The sequence below is a fragment of the Perca flavescens genome, chromosome 16 (assembly GCF_004354835.1).
Source record: "Perca flavescens isolate YP-PL-M2 chromosome 16, PFLA_1.0, whole genome shotgun sequence".
Classification (NCBI taxonomy): domain Eukaryota; kingdom Metazoa; phylum Chordata; class Actinopteri; order Perciformes; family Percidae; genus Perca; species Perca flavescens.
Genome location: NC_041346.1, coordinates 7,337,440 through 7,363,250, shown reverse-complemented (window position 1 = coordinate 7,363,250; position 25,811 = coordinate 7,337,440). Strand labels below are relative to the sequence as shown.

General features: G+C 42.3%; 1 protein-coding gene across 1 annotated transcript; it reads right to left on the bottom strand.

The window, feature by feature from the left end:
* Positions 1–19,001: 19,001 nt before the first annotated feature.
* On the bottom strand, positions 19,002–20,767 carry LOC114571295 (growth arrest and DNA damage-inducible protein GADD45 gamma-like). The gene is made up of 3 exons (XM_028602180.1): positions 20,534–20,767; positions 19,314–19,521; positions 19,002–19,187 (listed from the first exon to the last, which is right to left on the bottom strand). The coding sequence occupies exons 1-3, from the start codon at positions 20,632–20,634 to the stop codon at positions 19,002–19,004; spliced, it is 495 nt and encodes a 164-aa protein (XP_028457981.1). The 5' UTR covers positions 20,635–20,767.
* Positions 20,768–25,811: the final 5,044 nt, after the last annotated feature.

Genomic DNA, 25,811 nt, shown 5'->3' with positions numbered 1-25,811 from the left:
AGCCTGATGATCTGGATGGAGGTTTATGTAATGCTGATGATGAAGGAACCCTGGGTGCTGGAAATGATGAGAACTGGAGGTGAGAGGAGGGTCACATCCATTTTGCTGAAATGACAGCTGACAGCAGAGAGGGGAACAGATTTAACAGCCTGGTCACCACCTGTTAACAGCTCATTATGTAGTGGTGGCACGGAATGTGTGAAAAGTCTGTGTGGTCACCACGGAAAACCATGCCAATGGAAAGTCAGTGAGAAGATGACATAGCATGAAGACCCGACTACGGTAGCGAGTAGTATGTAAGGCCGGGGGGGGAGTCGCCAGCACTTCGGTCCGAACTGTGTTTCTCAAGTCGAGCAAAACGTCTCAGAGAGCAAAGTCTCATGGTGCTTTACGCTCACTCATCCGTCTGTCCTCGGTTTAATGGACTGCATACGACATACAAACTGAAGTGCTTAAACATGTTAATGCCTTTTAGTGTTGTTGCCTGCCCTCCCCCCTCCCTCTCTGAACGGCAGATTTGTGAGATGGAAACGTGGATGAAGCTCTGACGTGGTCCCTGCGACCACACACAGATGCTCTATTGACTCAGTAAACACTCGCTGGGAGCTAAAGACCCGAGCAGACCGATGCCTCCGAGCCCGAGCCCCCTGCGTGGGTGGTCCGCGTGTTGGAACCCTGCAAGAGATGCACGTTTGCCCGCGTCCTGCATCAGCTGACGGCAGCAACGCAAACCCAAATTCTACTGTTCGAATTCTAATTGGATGCTCAGAAAAAGGAATCTTAAACCCTCATGCCGTCTTCCCGTCAGCCATGAACTTGTTGTCCTTCCCGGTCAAAATTGAAAATGAACTTTTTTTTGGGGCGCTTTTTCCGACATTTTTGTTGCTTTTTGTTTGCAATGATGGGCCCTGGGAAAGCTGTGCTGTTCCTTTAACCATGGCTTAAAGGTTGAAATATCTGTTGTGATTTCATAAAGTAGGTTATTAAGGTCTAATTTATTAGATCACAGTATGGGTTGAAATTCTTTCTCCGAGGCTTTCTCTGACTGAAATGGCTGGCACTATTTGGTTCAGAAAATCTGGTTATACAAGTTGTGCTCATAAGTTTACATACCCATGCTAAAGTTGACTAAAAAGAGGAATAAAAAAGCATCTTTTGGAAATGTATCTTAATGCCTTAATTAAAAGAAATTGGAAAATTCCAGCCTTTAAGGACACCAATTTTCTTGAATGAATAATGTATCGTAAATAAATACATATTCTTCCTTAAAATACAGGGGGCATAAGTAATTACACCCCTATGTTAAATTCCCATAGAGGCAGGCAGATGTTTATTTTTAAAGGCCAGTTATTTCCTGGATCCAGGATACTATGCATCCTGAAAAAGTTCCCTTGGCCTTTGGAATTAAAATAGCCCCCCATCATCCCATACCCTTCACCATACCTAGAGATTGGCATGGGGTACTTTCCATAAAATCATCTCTCAATGCAAATCAAACCAGCTATTAGGCTAAATGAAATAAAACCATGCCAATCTCTAGGTATGGTGAGGGGTAAGTGATGATGTGGGGCTATTTTAGGGGTAAATCTAGGCTGTTCTGTTTGTATTTGATTATTTGATTTAGTTGTTTTTTTTTTAAATAGATTCCTTTTAATAACTCTGATTCTAATCAACTTTGAAGTGTCAACCACATTTTTCCAATAGATTGGTAACCATATGACGACGTGATGCAGCAGCAGCTTCCGGACCACCAGGTGGAGCTGTTGCTCTGTGTTCTTCAGGCTGAATGGATGGAGCCTTGTGAAGAGCTGATAATATACAGTCTATGGTAGAGACGAAGCATTACAGCATGCAGTACCACTGTTACACCACTGGATGGCACACCATACACAGACAAGATCCATTCATTCATAAATTCAAACACCTCTGACTCAATCATGTAGACCAGTGTTTCTCAAATGGGGGTATGTTTACCCCTAGGGGTACTTTGGAGGACTGCAGGGGGTACGTGACCTTTTTTTGCAAAATGTTTTTTCAGTTACAAGGCTGTAGTGACTTTTTTCAAAGTTTTTGTCGCTGTTTTTGAAGTCTGTCACCTTTTTTGAAGGTTTTGTCGCTTCTTTTGACCTGTTCTTGCCTTTCTTCCCCAGTCACCCAGTGCCTCTCCACCCGATGGATTGGTATTTTACCCTGCATCTTCACCAAATCTTTCCAAATCGTGCCAAAACTAACACCAGCAGGACAGAGGAAACACAAGTTAAGTGCCCGGAGGTTCTGTTATCCCCTTTAAAACCCTTTTTGTCTCAGAACTGTGGCCTCCAAACGAAAAATTAAAATGAGTTTCTCTTTTTTCAACGTTTGTCGCTTGAATTTTTTTGTCACTTTTGTCGCTCTAGTGTTGCTTTCTTTCTACTGTGTTTTTTTCGAAGATGGTATTACTATTTTCGACCTATTCTTGCCTTACCTCCTTCTTTCTACCGTCTTTTTCCAAGTTTTTTTGTTGCCTTTTTTCCATCAGCATTTAAATGTTCCAAGGTCCAAGGCTGTTGTGTAGTAAATCTATCGCTGACATCACTGTAACTGTTCCTCTTCATAGAGACTTTTTTTTTTCTTCTACCAAAAATTATTCTCACCTCTTACGGGATAGATGGCTTAAAAAAACTGTTTAAAGGGAGAACATTATTGAAAAAAGCTTGAGAACCACTGATGTAGACCAGTAGTTCAATTACAAGAGGACTGGTCAGGAATATATACAAGAACTCTTACTTCAGTACATTTTGCTGTAGCCTACATTCAGGACTTGGGGGATTTGTATATACTGTAGCTGAGTTGGTACTTTTGCTTAAGTAAAGGATCTGAAAAGTTCTCTCACCACTGCTAAGATGTGTTGCAGAGGAAAATGACTCTCGACAGATTCAACCGTGGATCACATACAGACTTTAAGGGGTCACGAAGCAAGATACATTGGTAACACTTACGTACTATATATTTCACTATAGTGCATACATGCATGATCATAACTATAAATATGTATAGTTATATTTTCAAAAAGGAATAATGCTAGTCATACTGCTCTTATTTTCATTTTTATATCACGGGGCTGTTTTGTCTGAAAGGGTCTTGTGTAATGTTTGTTTTTGTGTGGACCCCAGGAAGGAGTAGCTGGTGTTCTGCATCAGTTAACGGGGATCCAAATCAAATCAAACCAAAAAGCTTGTTACCGGAAATGCTATTAAGTAGGCTATGTATAGGCCTAAAAAAAACATTTAGTTTTATTAATTTTCACATAGTTCTCTCATTCTTGTTCACTACCTCTATTGCAGTGGTTCTCAAGCTTTTTTCAATAACGGTGTTTGAACAGTTTAAGCCATGTACCCCCTAAGCAGCGCAAATATGTTTTGGTAGAAGACAAAAAAAACATAAAGAGGAACAATGCGGAGTTGTCAGCGATAGATTTACTGAACAACCTTGGACCTGGAAAACATTTAAATGCTGATGGAAAAAGGCTAAAAAAAGAAAGAAGGAAGTAAGGTGAGAAATCACGAAGTAAAGCATAAACCGAAGGGCAAAAACACTGGCAGGAACACAAGACACGAGGGAGCAGAACACAAGACGATCTAACAAGAGCCAAAGGGAACACAGAGGCTAAATACGTGAGGGGATGAGTAAATCAGGAACAGGTGAGACAACAGGTGAAACACATCAGGGCGGGGCAGGACAATCAACAAAGGAGGGCAAACACGGGAAGTAAACTGGACAAGACAGAAAACCAGACTATCAAAATAAAACAGGAAACAGAACCCAAACAGGGACAATCACAACAGGGAACAAAAAATACACACAGACCACCATACACAGCACATGGTAACTTCACAAGACGATGAACAGAAAAGTACAGAATAAACATACAAAAACAGGAAACAGAAATACACAATACAGACTGCAAGGCAAAACCACAGAAACCATAACAAGAAGGGGTCGAAAATAGTAACACAAACTTCGAAAAAAGAGAGAAAAAAAGCCAGTCGGAAAAAAGGAAGGAACAAAGGCAAGAATTGGTCAAAACAAGCAACAAAACCTAAAAAAAAAAAAAAAAAAGGGGGGGAAAGACATTAGAAGTAACTACAGCCTTGGAACTGAAAAACATTTTCCAAGAAATGTCCCGTAACCCCTGCAGTCCTGCAAAGTACCCCCAGGGGGACACATACCCCCATTTGAGAAACTCTGCAGCTGGATGGTGAGTTTCCTCCACATGGATCAGTGAAGTCTAATGTCACAGGGGGGTAACACAGTACAGGCCAAAAGTTTGGACAAACCTTCTGATCACTGTATCAATGTGTTTCTTTTTTTTTCATGACTATTTACATTGTAGATTCTCACTGATGGCATCAAAACTATGAATGAATACACATGGAATTATGTACTTAAAGGTATAGTGGAGGATTTTCTTTTTCCGGGTGGATCATCAAGACTATTGGTCCTCCTAGTTGTCAATCATTCTGGTGATATGTTTACGTAAGGCCGTTGTACGTACACGTCCCTAGCTTTCAGGTGTATATGTGTGGTGAGCTTGAGCTACGGTTTCAGCCATTCATTGAAGCTTTTGGGAGAATATTTCACACGCTGGCGTGCGCTAAAAGCACAGGTGGGGCTTCCCACTGATGCCTCAGTCGTGAAGTTTCTACTCCACAGGTAAAGTTTGGCTATTTGGAGAAATCCATTTAAAATCACTGCTAGTAAAAGTTGATGTAAGCTATGATTAGCGATGCTAGCCGTGGCACAAGTCACGCACCGCGCACACACGGTAAACATCTCAATTTGTGAAAAAGTGCAAATCTTCTTTTGGAAAGTAGGCTTGTATGATCCATGCCGACAGCAACTTGTAAACAGTGCACTCTCGTGCACACCTTTAATAGGCGTTCCCTCTCGGGAGCAGGCAGAGTGTTGCGCATGTGCATTTTTTCGAAAAGTACAGAGGGCATGTCTTATATTTTAGATTCTTCAAAGTAGCCACCCTTTGCTTTTTTATTAATAAGGTAAAAACTTCCACTAATTAACCCTGACAAAGCACACCTGTGAAGGTAAAACCATTCCAGGTGACTACCTCATGAAGCTCATTGAGAGAACACCAAGGGTTTGCAGAGTTATCAAAAAAGCAAAGGGTGGCTACTTTGAAGAATCTAAAATATAAGACATGTTTTCAGTTATTTCACACTTTTTTGTTAAGTACATAATTCCATATGTGTTCATTCATAGTTTTGACGCCTTCAGTGAGAATCTACAATGTAAATAGTCATGAAAATAAAGAAACACATTGAATGAGAAGGTGTGTCCAAACTTTTGGCCTGTACTGTAGCTTTGAATTACATTTGGCAGTTGTTTGATGTCTGCTATCGATTGAGAAAAGCAAACAAAGATTATTATTATTATTGTGAGAAACGGAGCATTTCAAAATAAAAGTGATGCCAAAAAACGAATCGTGGACTCTTGCCTTGGAAACATGCTAAACAACTGATACATAGCACATTTTAGAGGAACCAGAGAGGAAATCAAACACACAAAGCATCCTGAAGCACTAAAATCATGAAAGTGCCCTCCCTCCCTCCCTACCTATCCGGCTAATTGAGACACTGTGTCAACGACAACGCCTCTAACGTCCAATCACAAACCAGAGATGTGTCGCCGGGTAGAGAAAAGGTGCAAAGCTTGCGCTCCTATTGGCTCGGGCTATAGATTTCTTTTGAGTGCTTCCTGAACAGATGAGGTGCCTGCTCCATATGGCAGACCTCGGGGGGGGGACTCCTTTGTGCTGTGACTGATGTGACTCACGTCAACTTTAAAGGTTTTCCTGATTCACTTTAATCCCCCCCCCCCGCTGATGCCGATCTGCAGGGTGAATGGGGAGTCAGCTCTACAGTGATCAGGCAAAGTGTGCCTTTCGTTTTGTATACGCCCCTGCAGCCATGCAGCCTGCACACTCAACAGCTCCAGACTTTGTTTTTTGGGTGAAAAGGGCCCGTCTCGAATGTCCCCGTGCAGCCAACAGCAGCTGCTCCTGGACCTCGCCATTCTCCGGCACAAAGGAGGAGAGAGGGCCGGGGTCTCGGCGCACCTTTTGTGCGGGGGCCCCTCCCGTCGTTTCTCTGCTCTTTGTGCACATTGATGAGGGTGTAGAAATGTTGGCTGTCGCTTTTTTGTCTGAGTTTGGCTTTGGTGAGGGAGTATGTGTGTGTGTGTGTGTGTGTGTGTGTGTGTGTGTGTGTGTGTGTGTGGGGGGGGCAGTACGAGCACACTAAGCCATCTGATCTGGTTCCTGGTTCTACACACACACACATACGCACAGATACATCTAAGTGACAGAACCCAGCTGATGATGTGACATGTGGACCGTGATTGAGATTCTGGATTCTCATTTGCATCTTGCATGCACGACAATCTACAAAGCCTTCATCTTATCTTCATCTTCATCGTGTGTGATATGTGTTTTAAAAGCTCTGCAAAAAAGCTTAGTGCAAAACGTGACGGTAACTTCAGTTGGATTTATTAGTTCATTTCTTTTTAAGGGGTCAAACTACTGTTACCTACGCTCTCACTCTAATAGCAAAACGATAACGTTTGGATGATCTTGTGAATGGTTGGAATTAGGCAAATGAAAAACAAAAAGTGTTTGAACGAATAGTGCAATGTCTTTGCGTACGAGAGGAGTGTCCCGGGGGGGGGGGGCCGCAGGTCTGTCCCTGTGATGAGTGATTAGATTCATCTGGAGCTGACACGGGCCTAACGGATGGATATCAGACACACACACATTAGCATCAACAGCTGATGACTGCACATACACAGATCTGACCGAATGTACACGCACGGTTACGTGTGTGTGTGTGTGTGTGTGTGTGTGTGTGTGTGTGTGTGTGTGTGTGTGTGTGTGTCTGACCCAGAGTCAGCTGTGACCTGCAGCAGCAGCAGCAGCAGCAGGCTTATGGTAATAAAGGAGGGTGATATTAGCATAGTTAAAAACTATATTAGCATAGTTATCAGACAGAGCGTGTCAGCAGACATTAATCTTTGAAACTCTTCAAATGTGAATCCATCTTTAAAAACTTGCCTTGTTCCGACAAACAAGTAAAAGAAATATATATATATATATATATATATATATATATATATATATATATATATATAGTATGTTGTGTGCATGTGGATTTAAAAGCAGTGGGAAATTTGAAGTTTGAGTTTATTTCAGTGTAAATATGTGTGCGGCACTAACAATAAATAGATCTATAAAAATAAATGGTTTCTAAAAAAGGAATTTGAGCTCCTGAAGGGATGCTGATGCCAGTATCCTAGGTAACCTACTGCACCAAAACACCAACAACTAAGAGCACAGACACACACACACACACACACACACACACACACACACACACACACACACACACACACACACACACACACACACACACACACTCACACACAAACAAACTCAGCCTGCAGCCCGTCAGTACCATCTGCTGCAGCTCTACGGCACACAGAGAAGGTTTTGCGAGGTGGAGGAGGAGGAGGAGGAGGAGGAGGAGGCTTTTATGTTGAAAGGACACTTGAGAAGCAGCATGTGGCTGCAGCAGCAGAGCTCTTTATGACCGGGGTTGACACACAGGGCAGCCGAGGTTGCTCAGGGTGAGCCGGTTCAGACAGACAATTAAAGCATTTTTACTTTTCTGTTGGTGTGCAGTTACTCTGTGAGCTTTCTGAGCGGTGTTGGCAGGCTTCTTTTATTATTATTATTATTATTATTATTCGGACAGAGCCAGGCTAGCCGTTTCCCCTTGCTTCCAGTCTTTATGCTAAGCTCAGCTAACCAAGGCCTGAATCCACCTCTGTAGGCTACTTCACTTCCAAACATGAGATTGGTATTGATTTATCTCAGCATCTCACCTTAAAAGCACATATTTACAGATGTGCTTAAAGGATAATTTCCATATTTTCCAACCTGGACACTTATTTCCCCATGAAGTGGTGACTAAGTGACTAACGTGAACAAAACTCTTTGCAATTGGTTCCAGTATTGTGCGAGAACACTGTGACCAGCAGCCGCGAACCAAGCTACAGTGTAACAGGGCCAATGCAAATCGCTAATTTCCGTCCACTAACAGGCTCAGATTATTATTCTGAGCGTCTGACGCGATTATGGAAAGGATCCCTACAGAGATAGACCTTTTTGTTAAAGAGTAAAACCCTTTTTGTTTAATCAGAAACCGCTCCAAAATCGCAACTGCCAAACTCACCAGGCCCCAATTAAAGGTGCTCTAAGCGATGTCACGCATTATTTTAGGCTACACCATTTTTTTGTCACATACAGCAAACATTTCCTCACTATCTGCTAGCTGCCTGTCCCCTGAACACACTGTCTCTGTAGACAGCCCAGGCTCCACAAACGGCAACAAAAACAAGCTGCGCCAACCTGCACCACCAAACATAACAAACAGAGTTCCAGCGTTCCAGCCAATAACCGACAAGAAGGATTTGGGGTGGGGGTTGGGGAGGGAGGGGCGAGTTAGCCTCGTTTTGTTAGAAAATACTCTTCGCTAACGAGAAGTACCGTCACCCAACATCGCTTAGAGCACCTTTAAATAAACAATACTTTGAGCGTATAAAGAGCCAGCATATTTTCCCATGTAAATGGGTGAATTAAGGATTTATTTCAACCAAACCAGAGTGCTTTTGATTTTGTTTTTCTGTCGACTTTGAATAAAGTGGGTTTTACGATGATAAAATGACAGTTTATTTAAATGGAGTCTGGTGATTTTTGGGGGCTGTTTAATGTTAAACAAAAAGGATAACAATATCTTTAACAATAAAAGGTCGTCCTCTGCTGGGATCTTTTCCATAATGTAGTCAGACACTTAGAATTAGAATCTGAGCCCGTCAGTGGCAAAAACGAGCCCTTTCAGTGGACGGAAATTGAAGGTGCGCGATTGCTCATTAACGTTATATTGCAGCTTGTAGGTTAGCTTAATACTGCAACAGTTTGAAAAATTGTTTTTCCCATCAGTCACTCGGACACAAAAACATGGGTCCAGGTTGAAAAAATAGCAAAGCTAGCCTTTAGGTTTAGGTCACAGATACTAGGGTTTTAAAAGACTTCTGTAGAAGTTGAAGTATCAAGCTTTTTACTCAAGTAAAAGTGTAAAAGTACTGGATTTCAAAACTACTTAAGTATAAAAGTAAAAGTAATGTAAGGGGGGAAAACTGCCATTAAGGACAAAAGCTTAGCCCGCCCCCACAGGGGCCTATAGTGCACTACCCCACATCCACAAAAAAAAGGAGCACCTTGTTCAAATGTGTCTGTTCAAAATAAAAAGTTGATCTAAAAACAAAAGGAGCACAAGGCGACATTAAAGAGCGGTTTGTGTATCACTAAGGTGACATTAAAGAGCGGTTTGTGTATCACTAAGGCCACAGGGTCAAAATTAAATGATTTATTCAAAATGTAATAACAATAACTTATAACAATAACTTATTTCAGGCTGAGTCTGTATTTTTCAGACAACTGCAGCTACAATCTGGTGTTAGAATCCTCTCCAGTGAAATACAGACACACTTTTACACCGTTTAGCTGTCAGCATTTTAACCGTGTTTACTCCAGCTGCTAGCTAGCGGTAGGCTAACGTTACCTGCTGTCAAGTGTAGTGTTTACTAGGCTAACGGTAGGCTAACGTTACCTGCTGTCGAGTGTAGTGTTTACTAGCTAGTGGTAGGCTAACGTTACCTGCTGTCGAGTGTAGTGTTTACTAAGCTAACGGTAGGCTAACGTTTCCTGCTCTTGAGTGTAGTGTTTACTAGCTAACGGTAGTCTAACGTTACCTGTTGTCGAGTGTAGTGTTTACTAGCTAACGGTAGGCTAACGTTACCTGCTGTCGAGTGTAGTGTTTACTAGCTAACTGTAGGCTAACGTTACCTGCTGTCGAGTGTAGTGTTTACTAGCTAACGGTACTCTAACGTTACCTGTTGTCGAGTGTAGTGTTTACTAGCTAACGGTAGGCTAACGTTACCTGTTGTCGAGTGTAGTGTTTACTAGCTAACGGTAGGCTAACGTTACCTGCTGTCGAGTGTAGTGTTTACTAGCTAACGGTAGGCTAACGTTACCTGCTGTCGAGTGTAGTGTTAACTAGTGTCCTGTGCGGCAATGTTTCAGTTCCCTCTAACGTCCTTTTTCGGAGAGAGAAGCACAGTCATTTAAGTGGCACCTAAATAAGGCACCAAAATCCACGTTGTTATCCGGTCCGGTAGATAACGGTCGTTAAGGCACCTGTGCCGTATTAGCACCGGATCTGTGCAGGGGCGATGGATCGCATACAAACCAATAAGGTGTCTGAATGGTATGTGTTTATACTTCTCATCCAACCACAATCAAATTCACTCTCTCCGGATGCAATATTATTTATTACTATGGCCACGCCAAGACCCGCCCTTCAATAGCATTCACACACTACTATTGGCCAGGCATCCATGCTTACATGTACAGATCCTATCCCCTGACCAATCCCCTAACCTTAACCACTCGAGGTCAAATGCCTAACCCCAACCAATCAAGCTGCTTCGTAAGGCGGGTCTTGGCGTGGCCACAGTGGGATTCTTAATTTGCTATCCGGATGGCACGATTTATCTGGATAGGTTTTTTTTTTTTGTGTGTGTGTTGTTTTTTTTGAACGATGACAAGCCGGAATGAAAACAAACCGAACTGAAATAGGAGTAACGAGGCTGTTTTTAAAATGTAAGGAGTAGAAGTAAAAAGTCAGCTGTAAACAAAGTATTCGTTACTTCGTTACTTGACAGCTCTGGTGTTGGGGGGATGTTGCTCTCAGTCAGGATTTGGTCCTGAATGGATGAATGGCAGCAGGCTTGTGCCCGGCACACTGCCTCTTCCTCCTCCTCCTCCTCCTCCTCCTCCTCCTCCTCCTCCTCCTCCTCCTCCTCTCTCCCTTTATCCTCATCATTTAATTGGACAGCAGATGGAGTGAGTGCTGGGTTGGTTGCCATGGAGATTTAAAGGAGTAATTGCGTTTCAGCCGGACCTGCTTGGTCCATTTTTTTTTTGTCTCTTTTTGGACATGAACGGTGTTTGTGTTTGTGTATAGGCACACACGGGACGGTTAGGGTTAGCACAGTGAATGGTGAATCTGGGGCAGCTTTTAGTCACAGTCGCAACTGGGCAGACTCAGGATCAGTCGCTCTTTTTTTTCTTTGGTCTGTTGTTGTTTATTCTGGTGAAACGTTGCATTATATCAAGGTGTAATGAGCACTTTTTACCCTTGTGTCGTCTTCCCGTCGACCTGCACCTTTTAATTCTTTTGGGTCAAACTTTAAACTAAAAATGGTCGACACTTTTTCTCACTATTCCCGACGTTTTTGTCACTTTGTCTGGGTTTTTTTGTGCTTTTTTTCTTTTTTTCCCCCCACTTTTATTTTTTGACATTTTGTCAAGTTTTTCAATGTTCTCGCATCATGTTTTCTTCTTCAAAATGCTATGAAATTGAATAAAACACCTCAAATTCAATGAAAGTAGTGAACTGATCAGTTATTGTAGGGACGTTATTTTTTTTAAAATGTCACTGAAAGAAACCCAAATTTTCTCATATAGAAACTTTTTGAAAACGGGTCAAATATGACCCGAGGACAACAGGAGGAGAGAGAGAGAGAGAGAGAGAGAGGGTGGGTCACAGTGGGGCGTGGGGGGGGCTGCAGCAGCTGTTGACTCCGCCACGGTTCGCAGTGACAGGCAGCATGCGGGTCAGAGTGACTTCAGAGTTTGAATCCAAAGACACAAAAGCCTCCCAAAAAAATTCTGAATCACAAACGAGAGAAAGAAAAGACAAGAAGCAGCGCGTGCCGGGAGCAAAAGATCACCTTCATTGAGCTGCAGCGTCACTTCCGACGCGAGCACCATCATCCAATCCAATCCAACTTGACGTGATTTAGGACAGATTCTAAAACACACGAGTAACGAAACGAACATTTAAAACGAGTACCAAAATAGGAAAATGAAAACGCAGAATACAACTCTCAAGCCAGTTCAAATGCCAGTGAATAAAAGCGAGTTTTAAGTCGTGATTTGAAAACGTGACGGCTGGGGGCAGGTCTGACATGCAGAGGCAATTCATCCCACAGCCTCGGGGGCCACGACTGCGAATGCTCGATCGTCCCGATGTTTGCGCCGCGTTGTAGGGACAACGAGGAGTAGCTGGTCAGCTGACCTTAACCACCTCAGAGGAGCGTGCGGCTCCAGTAGTTCAGCGATTATAAGCTCGGGGCTTGACCATAAATACAGTGGGGAGAACAAGTATTTGATACGCTGCCGATTTTGCAGGTTTTCCCACTGGGCGCACTGCACAGCGGGCAAATCAGCGCGCTGCGCGACGCCAGAGGTGTCAGATAGTTGCTTCAGATGCTAAGTTGCTGCAGGATTCTGGAGTAGTTTGCTCCTCTGTGTTGACTGTGAGCCTGTTTGCTTAAGTAAATGCACTTTTGTCCCAGATTCTCCGTGTCAGCACTCCCTGACTGTTTCTAGCCCCAATGCTAAGCTAAGCTAAACTACCTGCTGCCTTATCCCTTGTGTTGTCCTTTGGGTCACCGGGACCCAAAGGACAACACAAGGGTTATGTACTTCCGTTTATTTTGTTGAGAATTGCTCTCTAAACCCTGTCTCTTGTGAAATAAGTAAGAAAGTTTGTTTCTAGAGCACATTTAAACACAGTTTAAGCTGGCCAAAATGATTAGGCCGTTAGCCTAATCAGCTGAATGACCGAACTGTCACTTGTCTGCTGCGCAGCCTTTAGGTGCCATCCGTCTCAATAAAAAAGAGGAGGGGGGGAAAAAATGATATCAAATATACTCCATTGTGCGGGACGCCTGTAAGAGGTGTAACCAGTCTCCTGCCAACCACACTCATATGTTCCGGTCGTGACCTAAATTAACAACTTTCCGGATCAACATTTTTGACACCATGAGCAGAGAGCCTACGAGCACATTATCCCATTTCCTCCCTGTTGCGCTGAGGAGGGCCCTGGCATTTACATCTCTGCTAGCTCGGAGACTGATCTTGCCCCCCCCACACACACACACACACACACACACACACGACCGCTGGATTAAAGAAGTGCTCGACAATGAAGCTTGAGAAGCTTAGATCTTTGAAAGGCCCTATCTCAACATTCCTAGAGACATGGAACCCTTTCCTAGAACTCGTTGACTCCCCTCAGCTTATCTCCTGACTTGGAGGACTGAGCTCCTTCTGGACGGCTCCCCGCCCCTCCTTTCTTTTGTTTTCTCTCCTCTCTATCTCTTTTAATTTGTCTCTTTTTTTTTTACTTTATCTTTTGGATGTTGTGTGTCCTTACTGGTAGGGATGCACCGATCTGACTTTTTCAGTCCCGATACCGATGCCAGGGCTTTGTGTATCTGTCGATACCCGATACCGATCCGATACTGTCGCTGAATTAATAATAAACTGTATACCTTCCACCTTATACCTTCCTTCCACCATATGGAAGAGACTAAAGGCACCAGACCTTCCTAACTAAACATTACTTTCCTAACTAAGACAAAATAACATAGATGTAATGTATTGAATTTTTCTTTATTTGTTATTTAAAAAACAACTGTGCATTCAAATCGAAAATATAATGTAATCAAAACTTCTTAAAATAAATTTAAATAAATAATAATCATCCACCGATCCAGCTATTTTATCGATATCGGGGCCGATACCCGATCCAAATATCGGATCGGTGCATCCCTACTTACTGGTGTGTGTTTGTCAGTGTGCATGGGGTCTGCATTGTTTGTCCCTGTCTGTTGTGGACCTGAACTGGGGTGGTTTGCGGGTGGGTAGGGGATTTGAGGGGAAGTGACAAACTATGCTTTGTTCACCTTGACCTATGTTGTATGTCAGTTATTGTTCAAATTTAAATAAAAAATAAAAATACAGAAGAGGATTAGGGGCAATGTGAAGAAAAATTCTGAGTTCTGAGTTTACAGATTTATTCTCACAATTCTGACTTTAAACTCAGAACTCGAACATGTGTTTCCCATCCTCTTCCTTATCCTCTTCTGTACTTAAATATAAATTCTGAAATACATAAATGTCACACACTGCATGTCTCGCCTTCAAATAACAGCATGGATTTGTTAAAGCATCCACTTCAAGGCAGCAAATACTTCAGTGTACTCCAAATGAAAGACTCTCCAAAGCTGAATGGATGTGAAAGTGCAAAGAGGTAGAAACATAAAGACCTGATGTGTTGGCTGTTGTTTTCAAGGTCCCATGGCATGAAAATTTCACTTCATGAGTTTTTTTAACATTAATATGAGTTCCCCCAGCCTGCCTCTGGTCCCCCAGTGGCTAGAAATGGCAATAGGTGTAAACCGAGCCCTGGGTATCCTGCTCTGCCTTTGAGAAAATCTTCCCTTTATGACGTCTCAATAGCTACAGACACAGAAATGGCACATCCAGAGGAAAGCTCATTGTGGGACTGGCTCTAGTGGCTGGAATTCTGCACCAAGGCTGAATTTCGGTAAAGAGACTTCAGATACAGTATTAGGGGACCACTAAGGCCTATATAAAAGAGACTTCAGATACAGTATTAGGGGACCACTAAGGTCTATAAAAAGAGACTTCAGATACAGTATTAGGGGACCACTAAGGCCTATATAAAAGAGACTTCAGATACAGTATTAGGGGACCACTAAGGTCTATAAAAAGAGACTTCAGATACAGTATTAGGGGACCACTGAGGTCTATATAAAAGAGACTTCAGATACAGTATTAGGGGACCACTAAGGTCTATATAAAAGAGACTTCAGATACAGTATTAGGGGACCACTAAGGTCTATATAAAAGAGACTTCAGATACAGTATTAGGGGACCACTAAGGTCTATGTAAAAGAGACTTCAGATACAGTATTAGGGGACCACTAAGGTCTATATAAAAGAGACTTCAGATACAGTATTAGGGGACCACTAAGGTCTATATAAAAGAGACTTCAGATACAGTATTAGGGGACCACTAAGGTCTATAAAAAGAGACTTCAGATACAGTATTAGGGGACCACTAAGGTCTATATAAAAGAGACTTCAGATACAGTATTAGGGGACCACTAAGGTCTATATAAAATAGACTTCAGATACAGTATTAGGGGACCACTATGGTCTATATAAAACTGACTTCAGATACAGTATTAGGGGACCACTAAGGTCTATATAAAAGAGACTTCAGATACAGTATTAGGGGACCACTAAGGTCTATATAAAAGAGACTTCAGATACAGTATTAGGGGACCACTAAGGCCTATATAAAAGAGACTTCAGATACAGTATTAGGGGACCACTAAGGTCTATAAAAACAGACTTCAGATACAGTACTAGGGGACCACTAAGGTCTATATAAAAGAGACTTCAGATACAGTATTAGGGGACCACTAAGGTCTATATAAAAGAGACTTCAGATACAGTATTAGGGGACCACTAAGGCCTATGTAAAAGAGACTTCAGATACAGTATTAGGGGACCACTAAGGTCTATGTAAGAGACTTCAGATACAGTATTAGGGGACCACTAAGGTCTATGTAAAAGAGACTTCAGATACAGTATTAGGGGACCACTAAGGTCTATATAAAAGAGACTTCAGATACAGTATTAGGGGACCACTAAGGTCTATATAAAAGAGACTTCAGATACAGTATTAGGGGACCACTAAGGTCTATATAAAAGAGACTTCAGATACAGTATTAGGGGACCACTATGGTCTATATAAAACAGACTTCAGATACAGTATTAGGGGACCACTAAGGTCTATATAAAAGAGACTTCAGATACAGTATTAGGGGACCACTAAGGTCTATATAAAAGAGACTTCAGATACAGTATTAGGGGACCACTAAGGTCTATAAAAACAGACTTCAGATACAGTACTAGGGGACCACTAAGGTCTATATAAAAGATACTTCAGATACAGTATTAGGGGACCACTAAGGTCTATAAAAACAGACTTCAGATACAGTACTAGGGGACCACTAAGGTCTATATAAAAGAGACTTCAGATACAGTATTAGGGGACCACTAAGGTCTATATAAAAGAGACTTCAGATACAGTATTAGGGGACCACTAAGGCCTATGTAAAAGAGACTTCAGATACAGTATTAGGGGACCACTAAGGTCTATGTAAAAGAGACTTCAGATACAGTATTAGGGGACCACTAAGGTCTATGTAAAAGAGACTTCAGATACAGTATTAGGGGACCACTAAGGTCTATATAAAAGAGACTTCAGATACAGTATTAGGGGACCACTAAGGTCTATATAAAAGAGACTTCAGATACAGTATTAGGGGACCACTAAGGTCTATATAAAAGAGACTTCAGATACAGTATTAGGGGACCACTAAGGTCTATATAAAAGAGACTTCAGATACAGTATTAGGGGACCACTATGGTCTATATAAAACAGACTTCAGATACAGTATTAGGGGACCACTAAGGTCTATATAAAAGAGACTTCAGATACAGTATTAGGGGACCACTAAGGTCTATATAAAATAGACTTCAGATACAGTATTAGGGGACCACTATGGTCTATATAAAACTGACTTCAGATACAGTATTAGGGGACCACTAAGGTCTATATAAAAGAGACTTCAGATACAGTATTAGGGGACCACTAAGGTCTATATAAAAGAGACTTCAGATACAGTATTAGGGGACCACTAAGGCCTATATAAAAGAGACTTCAGATACAGTATTAGGGGACCACTAAGGTCTATAAAAAACAGACTTCAGATACAGTACTAGGGGACCACTAAGGTCTATATAAAAGAGACTTCAGATACAGTATTAGGGGACCACTAAGGTCTATATAAAAGAGACTTCAGATACAGTATTAGGGGACCACTAAGGTCTATATAAAAGAGACTTCAGATACAGTATTAGGGGACCACTAAGGTCTATATAAAAGAGACTTCAGATACAGTATTAGGGGACCACTAAGGTCTATATAAAAGAGACTTCAGATACAGTATTAGGGGACCACTAAGGTCTATATAAAAGAGACTTTCAGGTAATAAAAGCATCCAAAGAGCACCATGTCATGGGACCTTTTAAATTGCAGATTGATTGCAGCAGGGTTGGTCAGGATGTTAAAGTACAGGAAACTTAAAGAACTTAAATAATTAAACTTAAAGAATTCCCCAAAAAGAGCTCAGAAAGTCAAAGGTGTACTGACTTTAAGTGCCCATATTATGAAAAAATCCCTTTTTCTCAGAATTTGGGGTGTTCTTTTGTGTCTCTGGTGCTTCCACACACATACAAACTTTGAAAAAAATCCACCCATGGTGTTTTGAGTGAGATCCGGTTTCTGAATGTGTCCTGCCTTCAGTCTCCAGGTGAGCTGTTCAAAATCTGCACAGCTTTCTACGTCACAAGCCGAAACGAGCTGGCTAACCGCAACCGTTAGCTCGTAGCGTTAGCATGCTAACGCTAATGCTACCTCGTTCTCAATAGCAAAGCACTGCTACAACACACACAAGTTCACCATAATCTACAAAAGAACTACTTACATGTGCGCCCTCGTTTAGAAGTCTCCCAGCTAATCCTGCCTTGTAACTGACCAAAGTTGGAGAAACAGCCTTTCTTTCACTGTCTATGGAGTTAGCTAGCTGACATGATCTACATGTGAGCTACAATCAAAGATTGTGAGTGCAATCAAAGATAGTACAGAAGAAGAAAAGAGGTCTCACTCTGTAGCTAAAACAGAGACCAGGTGAAAAGAGGAGCTGCAGCAGTGAGAGAGAGCTGTGCAGTACAACAAAAATATGGTGTTTTTTGAAAATTAAACCATGTAAACCTATTCTGGTACAACCTTAAAATACAATTATGAACCTGAACATGGGCATTATATGGGTTCTTTAAAGCGTTCAATGAAAAAGTCAGAAGGCAATATTGAATTCAACCATTTTATTTATTTTCTATCATCTCATAACAGCTCAGATATCCAGTGAACATATTATTTCATTTAACATAGCCGCATTAAAGCGGGAGTGAAACTCTCAGAAAGTACTACATTTTAATTTATTTTTCTTCATATATTTTTTATATTTTCAGATTCACACACTTTCGTATTATTTTAACGTTTAAACACTTTCTGCGTGTTTTTTTTTCTATCAGTGTTACATTTCTAAAGTGAAACCTTTAGACAGTATTTTTTTTTGTCATTGTTAAATTTCATATTGCTCCAACAGTATTTGGAACATCCAGAGTTAAATCTTTTTCATTTGCTTTACATGGCTGTCTTCAGTACACAAGTAAATGTTCATAAGACAATCTTAAATTCTCATCATTTTTAACATTAGCTTCATTTAGCCATGTTTTAAGTTTTAGAATAATATTTGTAATGGTTACATTTTCTAAAGTGAAACCTTTAGAGAATAAACTTTTTTTTTTTTTTTTTTTTTTTTTACGTTTTCAAATATTTGTCATTGTTAAATTTCTAAAGTGAAACCTTTAGAGAATTAAGACAATTCTGGAAAGTGGGAAACATTTCCGCTGTTTGCAACTGTTGTCGTGTTGCTCAGCGATAAGAGGACGCCTTTAAAAAAAGTCCCTTTTTTTAAGAACGCCTCTGTCTCAGCACCGCTTCTTCTCCTGCTGCGCTGCGTGCTTCGGGGGTGCGACGTTTGCTCTGCTGTTTGGGGGAAACCCCTCCCTCCCTCAGGACGCACAACTCGCATCTCCTTCCTCCAAACCTCATCCGCACAAAAAGAATGGGGGTCGATGCGTCGCCTCGTGGCATACCTGACTCGCGTTCACATAAAGAATGAGAGCCATCTTGGCATGGAAGGGACGAGAGGCGACGGAGTTCACGGGGCCCCCTGGGGCCGGGCGCCGTGCTGCCTGGACGGAAATCCTCCTCAGGAGTGTCCAGGGATGGGTAGAAACAGACTCGACCTGTTCGTCAGGATGAGTATTTCCAGATGAGAAGCTTTACAGCATCTGAGCAAAAACGAAGATCAGCCGAGGGGCCCCGATCAACGCCGGGGAGGCTGATCTCAGGAACCCAGTCGTTCAGACGCCGGCTCTCCTCGCAGAACAGGTGCAGCTTCTCCAGAGCAGGGTCCTCCCAAGACCCGTCAGCTGGGTTCTGTTCACACAGGGGGAGGAAAGAGGCTTTAGTCACACAGTTCTGTCAGAAAGCATCACATAGAAACCCCCTTTTTCTGAAGTGATTTTAGAGTGGCCTAAAGTGTGTTATCTGAGCTCCACGTACCGTGATGAGGACGCAGTGGGCGTCTTCGAGCGGCACCGCCTTGTCGCCGACGATCTCGGCCAGACGCTGCACGTCGCTCACTCGGACGATGCTGATGTCGTTGTCGAAGCAGAAGGACTGGATGAGGGTGAAGTGGATCTGCAGGGCGATGTCGCACTGGAACTCCTCGTCCATGGCCAGGACGCAGAAAGACACGCTGTCCGGGTCACTGTGGAGACAATAAGAGAAGAACCAATGAGATTTGGTCCCAAAATGGATCCAAACTAGCTGACGTGATTGATTGATGTGGAGACAATGAGAGAAGGCTCTGGATAGCAGCTGCTGTTTAATGTTGATCAATGTTGGCTGTTTCAGAAGATTAGAAGATGCCTCTATGTCCTATTTTATTTTTTTAATCCTATATTATCACAATATAGGACCTATTTTATAGTCCTATGGCATTACAAATGGTGCAATACACAACACTTTTTTTTTTTACCCTTTTAATATGCATATGTTGACAATTGTGTATTTGAGTTAGATGTGAGATAGGTATATCGAATGTACATTTAATGTACATTATGTTTTAAAGTATAATTCAATTCAATTGTATTCATAGTGTCAAATTTTATGTTATCTCAGGACACTTTACAGACAGAGTAGGTCTAGACCACACTATCATTTACAAAGACCCAACGATTTCCCACGGGCAAGTCGACTAAAGAAATTCTTCGTCGACTAACACTTATACGATTTTGTGGACTAATCGATTAGTTGATTTAATCGACAGAGCTGTGCGCTTTCAGAGGTGGTTAAGACTAGAAAAGCACAATATAAATGTAGTTAATTAACCATCTGTAAAACTGAGTTTCTCCACAATTAATCCTGCAAAAGCACCACTTTAAATCTGGTGTTTACCATAAATGTGCTCAGAAGTTTCTTGGAAACGAGTAATTAAGCATGAATAAGCATAAAAAAATGACTAATCGACTAAAGAAATCTTAGTCGACTAAGACCAAAACGACCGATTAGTCGACTAATCGACTAAGAGGTGGGAGCCCTACGGGCAAACATTCGGTGCGACAGCAGTGAAAAAAAAAAAACCTTCCTTATGCGTGTGTGTGTGTTTTCGAGCACCGCCTCAGGTAGCGCGCCTGAATCTCGTGGTTTGCCGAAACTCAATGGCAATAAAGGGGATCTTACAGCTCGACATCCACTGGCGTGGCGTTCGGTGCACTTACTCAGTCATGATCTTGGCGCTCTCGTAGACTCCGGCAGTGAGTCGCTGCTCGCTCTGAGCGCAGAGCAGAGCTTCCTTCAGAGATTTCCCAGGAGACTGCATGGCGACGTTTTGAGATTTCAGTTCAGCCGATGTGGTTCCAAAAAGAAGTCCAGAGAGGAGTGTTTGGTGGAGAATCTGCCAGCATTTTATACTGCAGAGCCCGGCACACGCTCGCTCTCTGATTGGCCGTTTTGGGGGGCACAATGGTTACAAGAGGCCTGCAGCCCCCGACCCCACCCCTCGGGGACGCGTGCCTATAGAAAAAAAAAAAGTCTTAGAAAGTCGGGGGAAGCTTTGGTTCAAAGGATCAGATGTAGAAAGCCGGATAATTACACCACACAGGAAGACCACACTGTTCATCACAGTGCTCAGAGTTCCAGAAGCTAACCAATAACTCGCATTCAAACGAGGACCATGCTGATCTTCTACGTTCACATCTACACTACTTTACAGCTGAACATGTTGCAGCCATTGATATTCTATGGAAGAGGATTAGGGCCACATGTGTATTTCAATTTGGAATTTAAAGTCAGAATTCTGACTTTAATTCTGACTCAGAACTTAAATAAAATGTTCACGTGGCCCTTATTTTTATTTTTTTTTTGCAGATTTGATGCTCACTGTGATGGATTCAGCTTTCAAGAGTCGGCTGTTATTGATTTTTTACTGTACAGAAAATGAACGCCTGACTGGACGGTGGCAAGGAAATACATATGCAAATCTGACCTTAAATCTAGAAATGTGCAAAATGTTCTTCAAATTCTTGAGTTTTTTTTACTTCAGCTATATTTAAATGTCAAAATAAATGACTTTTTCACTGTTTTGTGTTTTTTTTCTCTTCTGTAAAACCTCCACAATAAAGTCTGAATTCAGTATTGTTCTCTGACTGTTCTGGAAGTGCCTTATCTAATGCTTCCAGACACAATTTTTAGCCCGTAAGTTACGACTTAAAGTCACGTTTCGCGACTTGGTAGCATTCCAGGCAAAGTCACCACCAAGGGGGTAAGCTTCGCATCAGAATGCGAACCTCCGATGGCGCCATTTTGTTGCTACAAAGCGATCACCTCTTGTTAGCATTACACTGACCGCCATTTTTTTTTTTTACGTCACTTGACTGCGAATAACTTTACATCTGAAGCGTTTAAAGACTCTATTTGTCCGTTGTTTATTTCTAAAGAAACACGACAATGTATAAAAGGCTCCATTACCTTGTACCTCACGTTATAGCTCCGTAGCAGACGTTTTTGTAAAAATAGGCTAACGATTGTGTCATAACCAAGTGACTTACTGTCGCACAGTAGAGGAATTACCGTATAGTACAGAAGAAGCTTGCAGGCAGTTTCGACTTACATTAGCTGTTTAAGTTTAATTACTAATGTTAACTAGCATGTTAGTTAGCAATAATTAGCCTGTGCCCATGTTATCTCCTTACATATACCTACGCTCTCCGTCTCTATAAGATTGGAAATGATTGAGATTTCTCTTGTCACAGCTACCAGAAGACTTACAACTTTCAGACACGTTGCTCACGTCACATTTATGTTGTCTCTGTCAGTTGGAGGCTGCGCAGTAAAGGAAGAGATCACCGGAAAAGTGCTTCTAATAGCCTTCACTGGTCTCCCTCCAGAGCAACGGGTCTATGGTCACCACAAACAAACCCTTCTAGCTAGCGTTAGCGTTAGGGTTAGCTAGCGTTAGCATTAGCGTTAGCATTAGCGTTAGCATTAGCGTTAGCATTAGCGTTAGCATTAGCGTTAGCTAGCGGCTACTTACAGTTGTAGCGGCTACGTACCGTTTACGTTTACCTGCCCAGGGACAGCAGAAGTAAACTAGCTATAAGCTAACTCTGCTGCAATTACTCTTATTGTGCATTGTCCCTGTAAAAAATAAACAATAAAATGAAATGAAAATGAAAAATACCGTTGACGTTAGCTAGCTGATACTAGCGATTTCTAGTCGGCGATATATTTTGGGCTTCATTTAATAAACATAACCTATAGTGGTACATACTCGTATGTGTATTGTTTTGATTACAATGTGCGGAATTACTTTCCGTTGCCTATTTATGTCTGTTTATTTCTATTTCTCACCGTTAGTCACCGGTGTCTGTACAGCATCAACAGGGGGTCGCCATTGTTGTTTATGTGTGTGTGACGTCAAAAACTGTAACTGGGAGCACAACCATCTGGTACCAGTTCACGGGGAGTAAGTTACGGGTTTGACTGCCGTTCCCGGGCACTTTCACCGGTAGAAGGTTGTGAAAACCCGAGTTACGGGTCCTGGAACGCAGCATAAGGTTAAAGTTGGTCCAATTTGACCTCTGAATGTCCCCGTAGTGTAATGGAAACCAAGGCTACCTGGAGAAATATTTTCAGAATGTTAAACAGCATGCACACACAGTACACATGGTCCGCTATAATTGGCAAAAACACTGGCCTTCAAATGCCTCTAACAAAGTTAAAGAATTTTTGGAAAGGCCACTTTTTCCAGATCATCTGCCATAGGAGCGTAAGAATAAAAATAACATTTTGGAGATTTGGTAAATTCGGTGGTTGGTACCTGCAGTTTGGTACTGCTTTATGTGTCATAATGCTAAAGATAGCAACCATCTTAATTGCATCATGGATGTCAGACAGACTTTTATAACTCATGACGAATTTCAGTGCACGCACGGTTTGGTTTTTTTAAAGTTTTTTTGTAGATTGGGCAGTGGCACGCGCCGCTGCTTTGCATGCCTAAAGCCGGTCCTCACTTTCGGCGCGTGGCATCTGGAGATGCCTGCGCGCTTTATCTCTCTGTGCGCATCACTCTCCATGGCAACCGAGAGACACCATCTGTCCCTGGGGGGAAGGTGAAGGGAAGGGAGGGAGGGAGGGGGGGACAAAGGAAGTCAGACACATAGATATGGTCAGACAGCACCTGCTAGGCGACATGGCAGTTTTTCAATCCGCTAGAAATTAACAAAAGTTTTGAGGTAAAAACAAAATCCGTGAGCTAACTCACTTTCACTGCGTGTGTTATGGCTCAAAAACACGTATTTGACGAATTAAAAATATTAGGCTATATATATCATTTTGTACTTGTTATACATCTTTTTTTTTTTTTTTTTTTTACATATTGTAGGCCTAATGTTGGTATTGTTTTGTGATCATATTACTTTTTAATGAAAATATTATTTACTGTCATTTGGGGATTGTTTTTATTATGTTGTATATGTTCTGTAACCAGGGCCTCATTGCCAATGCCCCTACCCTGAATAAATAAGGGTTATAACAATGTACTAAACTACTCGCCTATTTCCTCTAAACTCGAGTCATGTTTGCACACACCACAAAGCCAAATCTAAGCATCTGATCCTGCAGCTTTCTACCCTTACAGAGAGATCCAGAGCTTCTCGCCGCAGGTCACCAGAAAAAAAAAAAAAAAAAAAGAGCTTTGAGCACCAACACCTGTCGCGCGCTGCCGGGGAGGTCTCCGTCTGGCAGATGTGCTTCAGCAACAATGGGTCGGTATCGATTTGCACGCGCCTGGCCTGTGGCCATGCAAGCTGATCCTTCTTAATACAGCTCAGGGTTTGGGGTCTGCATCAGCTGCATGCAAACCAAACTTTGGCCCGAATGTAAGAAGCCTTCTCGGCCAGCTGATGACTTTGCAGCACGTGGACAGAAACTGAAAGCGACGTAGAAAATCAACAAATGATGTTGTTGCTGCAGCAATGCACAGATAAGACTTTTGTTCTGGGACAAAGCCCACATTCGGCATTGTTGCGCACGTTTAGGCCACTGCTCGAACTGAAAATGATTTCAAAGGTCTGCCATCATGCCATCTTTTGGAGATAACGCTTTTCATTGTCAAAAGTTTCGACCATAAGCTCTTCCCTTTGGCATTCAAATGTAATCAAAACTCAGACAACAGAGCGGCGAATGTGGAGACTTGTAGACAAAAGATGGGGTCGCGCTTGACCTGGTGTTTAGGAGAGAGGAGAGGAGGGGGGGGTCCCCCCCTCGCAGTGACAGTACTCCATCTGCCGCTCTGCCTTCTGCAGAACAATAGCGCTGAATCAATCACCGCCAACCTGTGTCTCCTGCACAGCCTCTCCACTCGAGCCCCCCCCCCCCCACCCCTTCAATCCTCTGTTTACGCAGCAGTGGCAGCAGGCCTGACCTGATGCAAGATGGGTTTGGAATTATTATGCAGAGAAACTAGAGACAGCACGAGCTGTTAGGGACACACTACTGCTCTGCCAGTGGAACCGAGAGCCGTGCGTAAAAGTTTCGTCGTGCGTAAAAGTGATCGGAAATGAATAGAGTGTCAGAAACAATAGTTTATTTAAAGGCACATACATTTAGTCGATCTACACCCTAAATACTACACCACTAAACCACACTGAATAGAACCAAACAGAGCAGTGCGTAAAAGTTTCGTCGTGCGTAAAAGTGACTGAAAAATGAACACAAAGTTGTCAGAAATAGCTTTAAATGAAATTCACAGAAGACCATTTGCTGCATCTACACACCAAATAACGAACACATGTGCAATCAACCTTTCTATAAACAAGTTGTCCCTATAGAATTCAGTGCGTGTGGCCCCTGAACTCCCCAGAGTAAATAAATAAAAAAAAACGAGAAAGGACTTTCTGGACAGCTGACGACGGCCACGTGGGTCAGCATGGTCCAGCAGCGCAGATTGCGCAGCACGCACAGCGTTCTGGCACGCGCTGGACATTTGCATTTGTATGGGGGGGACTGCGATAATAGAGGGCTTCTGTGCGCACAATGGGGCCGTTTTTTATGGCCAGCCTCTAGTCCACAGATGGCATCATCCACCTGCCCTTTCTCTCTGCTGGAGGGGGAAGGGGGCCAGTCACACTTTCTCCATGCTGCAGCTGGAATACTGTCCCCAAAAACCTCAAATGCAAGAAAGTTTGAAAGAGTTTGTTAAGTTTTCTTTCGGTTTGGTTCATATTTAATGTGTTGAAGTTTAAAATGTGACTTTAAAATGAGGCTAAAACTAGTCTATAAATCGGGGGGTTTTTTTGCGTTTCCAAGAACAACAATAAGCTTTTGTGCGTTTTAAGAGTTCTTTTAAATGCATGCGAAAGTGCACTTGATGTTCAGCGTCACATGCATGCAATTCGAATCACCGGCTGGCTGTGTTTTCTCTCATTTGCATCAAGTTCTGCAGAGTGATCAAACTTTGTTTTTTTAATGAAGCTATTTTTAGTTTTCAGGCCCAGG